We start from the raw sequence: 9,473 nt of genomic DNA, 5'->3' as shown, positions 1-9,473 counted from the left end.
GTCTTTGTTCAAATTTAAACGTGGTTAAGGTTCTTGACACTACTTTTTAGGCGCGTAGGATTCAAAGGGACGTAATGCTTTAAAAAACAAACAAACATAAATCCAAGTAGATCTTCGTCTGCTGAATATATTAATTCTTAAGAGAGTAACAAAAAAAATTGAGAAGGCTTTTTAAATATGTTACATTTAATATTAATCAGGTTACATACAAAAATAATAATGAAAGAAGATAAAAATATGAAATTACCGGAAAAGTTTATTAGCAGAAACCAATAACTCCTTTTGTCTTTTCTTTGTTTCTTTGTGCCATCAAATGCTAAATGTTCCACAAAGAAACTCATTATTGTGTGACAGTGTAAAATATCTAATATGCGTGGAAATTACGGTTTGACGAGAAGGCGCTTTTTAAACTATGCCTTTAAGATCGATATGGCAGCCCCATCTAAAACAGAATAGTTTCCGAGAAAAACTCAATTTTACATTTATTAAAATTACTTTTTTTTTTCTATTTCGAATTTTATCAACAAGTATTAAAAATTACTGTTTCCGGCTATTCCAATTTTCGCCCGTATTCTATGAATAAAGAACTATCATTTAGTGACTCACAAAATGGTTGTGTGTTTTAAGGAGAAAGATTTGATTCTCCTATTATTTTTTTTCCACATCCACCCTGCCATGTCATTGAAATTCATTATGGCGAGACTCCTGATGAGCTAACGAGTAACTGTTTCACATCGGTTGTCGCACTGTGTATAAGTTAGAGAGTAGCCCTCTATATCCTATTTAGTGTCGCCCTCTAAATCACAGAGAGTGTAGCACAGGACTCTAACTTTTTTTTTTCAGAAAAAGAAATGCAGAAACTTGTGTTCAATATTATTGTTGGAGTCCACTAGGTTTTAAATCTATAATGTCATTTTCTAGATTTAGGGGCCAAAGACCTTAAGTTATTTCTGGCCAGCCCTAATCTAAAACACATTTAGAGGATGCCAACTAGATTGTATTTAGTGGTATCATTTTCATTATTTCCAGTTTGTTTTAAATTTAAAACTTATTTCAAGTACATACATTTTTTTTTTCTCTCTGATAGAGTATGAAATACAATCCTAAAATGAATATTCTAAGGGACACTAACAGGTTTTCTCATATACTGGTATTCAAATTATTATCAGTATTAACATTATATGGCAGTCAACATCAAACATTATAAAGCTTTGGTTCTGGTTAGGGTGTAGTAGTTTGTAATTCTGTCTCACTATGGCTTTAGGTAGACAGTAATGTAAACCTAATGTTGCATGTATGGAACGCCAATTAATTCATGTCTATGGCTTTGATTCAGAAGATTTAGGAAAATAAAAACAACATTCCAAGCAATGAAAGTTATTCACTTCAGTATTTATTTCAAGTTCATGAAAAAATAGTGTTTTATTTTATAACACATTCAGTTATATTACAAGAGAAATCAATATAATATTAGTGCATAGGTATTATTAACATTATGAAACAAAGTACTTGGAATTATGATGTATTTACAATGCAAACAAACCAAATGCCTTCTTCCAACAATGCAATAGCAAACCTGATTGAATAGGAGCTGAATACAAAACAACAATTAGAAACAATGAACAGTCCCCCGTACATAACCACTGTACACCATTTAAAGTTATACATATCTTTGGCTTCTGTGTTATCAATGAAGTATACACTAGAACAAGAACTGAATGGAGTAGCAGGATGGAAGCTTTAAGATGATAAGAGTTTTAGTGGTAATAACAATGATATGTAACAACTGGAATCATACAAAGTACAGACATAATTTCACTTGAAGAAATGACTAAAAATGATGTTTTAGCTGCTAAACCACATAATAGTTATAATAGTTTTAGGAGTCTGAAGTGAAATATTTCAGCGCCCTAAACTTTTCAAACAACATATATATATATAATATATATAATAACAATTATTATATCATTATGAGTGAAAATACAGTAACAATAAGGTAGCTAATAAAATATGATTGGTCAAAATATACATTTTTATTTTCCAGATCTATTTAAAATTACATAATAAATTGAAGATAATTACATTCCAGCATGTAGTCGCTGAATGAACTCTTTGTGTTGTGTCTGTTCTATGTATGTGTATGTTTCTGTTTGTTGTCCATAAGGATCCATAACGCAGTCTTAGTCTTACAGCTAAAACCCCTCAAACAGACAAATCAAATGTTTTAACATTCCACTAAAATTAATACTCAAATACCAAATTTTTTTATAGAGATCTATCTTACAATCTAAAAAAAAAAGTTAAAGATGGGACATAATAATGATAAATTTAGTAATGCCTTAATTATTGTCAATTATTTCCCTTTTACATTTAAACTGGTGTACACTTACAACATGATTTTGAGATCTAAAAATTACATTGGAAAAACATTTATACAACCATCCGTGGGAAGCGATTGCATTTTATTGCAAGCTGCTGGCAGAACTATTCACTAAATCTATTTTTGTATACAATTATTCTATTTGCACCATCTGTAAATTATAAGTTGTTGTTTTTTGTTTGTTTATTATTTAAAATGAATTTAAATTCTAGATGATTACCCTACTACTTAGTGTAAAAGATAGAATTGCTAAGTATGGTGATTTTCAATCTAGTAATTCTTTTCATACATTAATTTCAAAGACCATTTTTGGCAATTGTACTATTGGAATTGGATATAGTGTAAGAATTGTTTAACTTTGTTAATGAATTATCAGGAAAACAGGCCACTGATTCATTTACATTTTCAATTTATATGACAACAAAAATCATGTCTTTTTAGAGAGTTGAGAAAAAGGTGAAACAGATTATTTTCAAAGTAAAACTGTAGACAAAATTGTTGCATCCCGCCTGTTGAACAATCATGAAGAGATCAGGGTGGACTTCTAAAGATTTTTCTTCAAAACTTTGTCAAAGAGATTGTGCATTTCAACGATGCCCTTCATTACAACTCACAATGCCAACTCACAGTTGTTATGGTCAAGTAAATCAAATTTGATATCCCACAATGCCAACTCACAGTTGTTATGGTCAAGGAAATCAAATTTGATATCCCACAATGCCAACTCACAGTTGTTATGGTCAAGGAAATCAAATGTGATAAGGCACTTTCAATCAACAAACTAAAAAGTATATCCATTTTGAATCTAATTAACATATTTCTTTGTTCCACACAGATATTATTATACTGTTAAATGTTACATTTTTAGTAAACATATTGCATCTAACTTTTTACAATATTGCAGCTACATAAAAATAAATTGTAGGCTTCCATTTAGATGAAAAGAACAAACTTGCTTTACAGTCATACATGTTTAAGTAGTTGCATCATTGTATGGCCTGAACATTATAACAAATAGTGTACAGCTAGCTTAAAAACATTGGAACAAAAAAAAAAACTAGTAAAGAAAAAATAAATATAACTTCTTGATGTAAACGTTGAAAGAAATAAAAATAAATAAGTGAATATTATTGACACATTGTTGAAAGGTATTATGATTTCATGATAATTTTATTTGCTAACAAGACAACATGAACTCTGCATTCTTAAGACTTGCAAAATAACTTGTTGTTTTTTCTGTTCAATCTTACCAACTTAAAACATTCTATCCTTTAAATAGCTCTCCCAAATTCAAATATTCTGCTTTGTTTTAATAAAAACTTCTGCATTGAGATGGACCATACATGTTTCATTACATAAACCTTGGAAAAGCTTTTTGTAGCACATACAAATATTAAAAAATTCACTGAAAAATACATATTAGTTGATGCTTGTTTATTGGCCTTTACCCATTTAGAATCATATTGAATAGTCAATTTTGATTCATTATTAACATTTACCAAGAGAAATTTCTTAAAGACAATTACTAGTGGTGCAAAGGCTTAACATTTTGAACATAAATAGAGGCTATAATGGATTAAGTGTGATGATTCAACTGATTACATTCAAATCACCTTAAAATCAAAATACTTTATATAGGATAAAAATTGTAATGCATAGACTATTATTAAAAATACATTAAAAGGAGTAAAATTTATATTATACTTAGTAAATACACAATATCGTAGAAATATATCAAAGATATTAGTATTTAAAATTAGATCTAGCTGTTACACATATATTAGAATGAGTATTTGCTTTCACTATTTAATTACTACACATGTAGCTAATAGTATTGTATCTTTAAAAAAAAACACTATTTTATTTTAAAATTTCAGCTATGTACAAATAAATTATACTTTAAGTTCTAAGTTTGGGACTTATCGACCAATTATTTTAAATCTTTAACTTATAGCTATTAAACCTAGTCATCCGTTTATCAACCTTTCATTTAATTAAAGTTTTTTTGTTTTTTTATTAAAACTAGGTGCATTTAATCTAAAATTTCATCACATTTAATATGTTTCACAGTAGCAAGATACACACTGGCATAAATAGTGAAAAGATCAGAATTGTGAAAACAAGAAAACAATCATTTTAAATTTGAACAATGTTTGCCTATATTTCTTCTGTCTCACATTTTGTACCTTTCTGTTAATTGAACCATATTAGTTCTGAATGAATGCAGCATTTGAAATGTTAGCGCTAGCTTTTTTTTTTACAATTCCTCCATTCAGCTTGCACATTCATGGGCAAAACCTAGGTGGAACCTGGACACAGATCTTGAAATGACTAATGATTTTCCTAGAAATTTGGTTTGGTGTATATCTTTGGGGGAAAAAAAATACTAGCTATCTGTACATACTTGGAAAACTCTAGTTTTTTTAATTTTTCAAAGTATAAAAAAAAAATTTTAATTTGGCTAGAAGGCTAGAAAATCTTTATCTTGAACAGACTACATCTTTCACTATTTCCGCTAAAGAGTTTTATAAATAAATAGATGCAATTATTGTTAATCTTTGGAATGGGAGATATAATGTTTTAATTATATAACATATTATATTGTATTTATGGTTCAACCTTTAATTGATAATGCCTAAATCAAGTTTTTACTTAATAGAAATATTTTCTTACAATGAAATTGTTTGTTCAAAACTGAAGTATTTGTATGCAACCTTTACATTCATAATCTTATAAAAATAGAAACAGACAACTACAATTGAATAAAAAATTATGTATAAAAAGTTACATTAATAAATCTAAGTTATAAGATGAAATGGGGCTGTGGATTCTAAAGCTATTTCTAAAAGTCCAACCAGTGCTGCTAAAACTAATGCACCAATTGCTTTCAAATAGTGAACACATTAAACAATCATTGAAATCTAATCCTTGGAATACATTGAGTAATAGAAGCTCAGAGGAAATTGCAGAATAAGTGAAAAATAATTTAGTAGCACCTGATCAACATATTCTGAACAAGATTTACATCTAATTCACTTGTTGTTTATGGAGTTGTTTTTTTTTTAGGTGTGAGAGAAGATTTGTATATTGTCACACACCCAATTGCTCTCAATAGTAGAATTAATTTCCTTTGTTGGAATGCTTAAGATGAGTTGCTTCTTTTGTAGGGTGGTCCAAAATCTAGAGGATGGGGGGCTCTTTTATTTAACAAGTCTATGAATCACCATCCTCTAACATATCAGGGAATTCATTGTCATTCACAGAAGAGCCATCAATCATTTTACGCTCCCAAAATGCTGTCCTTGCAGAAATGCATCCACTTTTGATCCTGGGCGTGCTTTTCTTCACTGTATCAGCATCTTTGGATGCAGGAGTGTGTATGAGGAGTTTAGGCTGTGAGCCCTGATTGTTCACTGGAGGCTGTGGAGCCTTCACTGCCTTCATGGAAGTCAGAAGGTGAGGGTGGTGCTGCTGAGAGGCAGTGATGTCAGTCTCTGGGTAAATTAGCACAGGCTCTTTGTCAGCTTTCACATCAATGTAGGTTAATGTGTGTGGTTGTTGCTTGCCAGTGTCAAGAGTGGATGGAGCCAGTGGGACAGGAAATGAGATGGAAGTGGATGAGCTGCCCAATTTCAGTGTGGCAGTTGAGGAAACTTTGGGCGTCTCTCCAGGTACACAGAGCAAGTTTGGAGTTGAAGATGAAAGCTCTGTCTTTTGATTTGATGCTCGCAGCTTCTCCAGTTTTTCTTTGGGTACACTTCTAGCTGTAATACTATGCACCTGAAACAAGTGAACAAAAGTCAATACTTTATTTTTTATAATGATAAGTAATCAGTAAAATTTTAAAGTTTCTATTGAAATCACATACTGTATTAATTAATTAATTAATAATAGTACTGTAAAATGTTTCCCCAACCAAATAAACAAAACAAATAATTAAGGCACAATTAAACATGAAAATAGGAACAGTCAAAGATGTGTGTGAGAAACTAAAATAAATTATAAGTAGAAATGTAAATTTTGACAAACGGAGGAATAAAAAAAGTGATATTACACATTAATCTCTTTATTATCAATTGTTTTATCTACTGAAGGTTATATTTTTACACTAATCATTTTATTTAATTAAATATATTTTTGATGCAGATAAAAAAAATGCCAAAATGTAATGAGTTAAAAGCAATTGATGAAAATGACAAAATAGAGAATCACAATAAACAACAATGAAACAAACTAGAGTAGAAAAGAAAAATATAAGGACGAAAATCTAAAAGAAATTGACAAAAGCTGAAAAGACCTAGTAATGTCTAAAAATAGAAAACGAACATGCAGTAGCAGCCTAAATAGCTGACGATCAGTTAAAATTAGTTACAAATGTCTTATAATATATCAAAGAAAATATATCAATACTTTTATTAAGCATCATATAGAACTAGCTATTTATTATCAAAGTGCATGTATATATATATTTGTATATATATTGATATTCTTATGAATATGTAATGATATGTAAATGTTAAGCATCATATTATTAATCTTTTTAAGCCTTTTCTAAAATGTATAGGCAATATTAGCAACTATAGAAAACCGATAATACCTTAAAAAATCACAGTTTAATTTTTTTTTTGAAGATTTAAGAAACACACACACACACACACATGCATGCCAAGTGTATGTCAAAGACTAGGAATCAATCATTTGTTATATACATTGAAATGTGCATGCAGAGTTGTGTACCTTGTTAACTATACATGAGGCAAGGAAATGACTTACTTGATGAGCTGACTCGCCCTGAAAGTTGTATTAACCATATAATGAGATGAAGGAATAACAAAAACAAACTAAATCAATGAAAAGAACTCAATGAAATGAAAAGCAGTGAGATATATGTCAAGAGTAAATATGGGAGCAGTTCACAGCAAAGCAAAACTAAGGGAAAAATAATAAAGATCTGTATGATGTGATCTACAAAATTAAAATTCTATAAAAAGAAAATGGCATTTGCAATATATATTTTTTAAATGTATTATAATTTGAAAACAGAAATAAAAAAAAAAAAAGACTTATTAAATATAATAGGAAACACTTATAATAAAATAGCCAGGGTTAATTTATGGACAAAAAAAAATTAAACTTTGATTCTTGATTTTGAGAGAAATAATTATCAATCTGTGATGCCATGGAATTCTTAATTTAATTTTCAGATTTAAAGTGAGAAAAACAAATGCCTACAAAATTTTCTTCAAATAATAAACTTGGGAGTAGGCTGCTGACATTGCCAGTGACAGACCTTGCCACCCAAGGCGACGAATGGGGCACGAGGATCTAAGCCTAAGTAAGTAAGACCAGGTCTTAATGTATGAATATCAATTGTGTAATGTTGTGGATAATTATCTTCAATTAATAACTAAAAAAAAGCATAACACAAGTTTAGTCCTATATTGAACCAATGATGATATATTAATTGTTCCCTTAACACTAAAACTCTGTTGGACAAACATTGAAGTATAAATTATCATTTCTATTCTTTAAGGTGAACAATACTGATTAAATAGTAGAAATGATAATCAGGATATTAAAAATAAAGCCAGCCAAGATTGTTTTAAGGTTAAATTTGGCTTGAAAAAAAACACAAATATAATTCTAAAAACTATTAGAAAAAAATCTAGCCCACAAAAAAATGTTTGCAATTTTAATAAGTCAAGTGTCAGTATATGAGAAGTTTTTTTTTTTTTTTTTGTTATAAAAGAAAATTGAGAAAAAAATCTCTACTCTAAAACTCACCAAACATTTATCAAAACTAATTAAATTGCTTTTTTGCTCTGCCGGTTAAAATAATTTTCTGTTTTTGTTGAAATGAAAAAAAAAAAAAGAAAATCAACATTGATGTCAAGTAATATTTTTAAAAAAAATGCAGATATTTCCCCAGTCAATTTTTTTTCAGTAGACAGTTGGCAACAAATATTGTCTAGACTTGAACATCAGCACTTGGACACTGGGAAATGTTTTTAGTTTTTTGTACAAAAGTAAATGCAATACTAACTTTATTTTTTTAACTATTAAAAATGTATTTGTAAATATTGGTAATTGTAGGCCTACACATTTTCAAAAAAATTTTTTTCTAATATTATTTATAGTAAACAGTTTAATATCTAATATTACATTTTAGTTTAATGTATTTACTTTATTCAAATCAAATGTAAATTATTATTAAAAGTTGACAAATTATCAGGTAGCCTAACAGAGACTCTGTAGATTTTCATAACAAATAGTAGTAGCCAAACCAGTGGTACTTTGATGATTATATGACATGCTTATATTTTGTGTACCATTTGTGGGATACCAATTCTGTTGAGAACCAACACCCCCATCACATGCTATTTGACTAATTCATAATACCATTTATAGAGTGTACTAATGTGATGATGGCCTTTCAAACAGCAGTCAGACAAATAATATATAAAAGCTATGTTTCTGTTTCTGAGCAATTGCAATCATCGCTAAAGTGGTAATCAAAAAGTTTTTGAAATCAAATAGTTTGGTAGCAAATTAAGCATGTTAGGATAGGTCATAGCAATCATGTCTAAGAAATAGAAGGAAAAGTATTCCCATATTTATCTTTAGTGGGTAAAAAGACACTAAAGTAATTTTTTAACTATTTTATGTTGAACATTATATGGATAAAAGTTTTCCACATAAATTGTTCTCACAAAATAAGTTTTAGGTTGAAATATTAGCTTTGCTACTGTTCTGTGGCCCAACATCACAAATATTCCATTATAAAAACATTCAGTAGTTATGCCTTACCCTTTTGAAATTGCCATCACCCAGATCTTCTTCTTTGACATTGGAAAACATGGCTCGCAGTTTATTGACAGATGGAAGCTCAATACTTCCATCAGTGTTGAACTCTGTCCTACTTTCTGGCACTTCATCTTCACTGGTGTGGCCAACCATGTGAACAGGAGCTGGTCGCTCCAACTTGGAGCTGACAGACACACCAGAATCAATTGACTGGCGAGGAGAAGATGCTTGACTGTCCCCTTTGATGCTAGTGAGATTGATATCCACATTGTTGACCTCAATTGTAGGC

The 9,473-nt window shown here is 29.6% G+C and overlaps 1 protein-coding gene across 9 annotated transcripts in view; it reads right to left on the bottom strand.

Annotated features, from left to right (window-relative positions):
• Positions 1-1,371: 1,371 nt before the first annotated feature.
• Positions 1,372-9,473, bottom strand: part of LOC106070904 (uncharacterized) — a 101,165-nt gene continuing 93,063 nt past the window's right edge. For 5 of the 9 annotated variants that reach the window (XM_056013551.1, XM_056013555.1, XM_056013554.1 and 2 more), the window contains 3 exons: positions 9,188-9,472; positions 7,118-7,171; positions 1,372-6,160 (listed from right to left, as the gene is read on the bottom strand). In XM_056013551.1, coding sequence (XP_055869526.1) covers positions 5,594-6,160; positions 7,118-7,171; positions 9,188-9,472 — 906 coding nt within the window. In that variant the 3' untranslated portion in view covers positions 1,372-5,593. Of the gene's footprint in view, positions 6,161-7,117; positions 7,172-8,164; positions 8,223-9,187; position 9,473 lie in introns of all 9 variants that reach the window. The other 4 variants (XM_056013558.1, XM_056013552.1, XM_056013559.1 and 1 more) reach the window with 4 other exon arrangements.

Source organism: Biomphalaria glabrata, chromosome 16 (genome assembly GCF_947242115.1).
Source record: "Biomphalaria glabrata chromosome 16, xgBioGlab47.1, whole genome shotgun sequence".
Lineage (NCBI taxonomy): Eukaryota > Metazoa > Mollusca > Gastropoda > Planorbidae > Biomphalaria > Biomphalaria glabrata.
The sequence above is the reverse complement of the archived record's forward strand: the minus strand, read 5'-3'. Positions and strand labels throughout refer to the sequence as shown.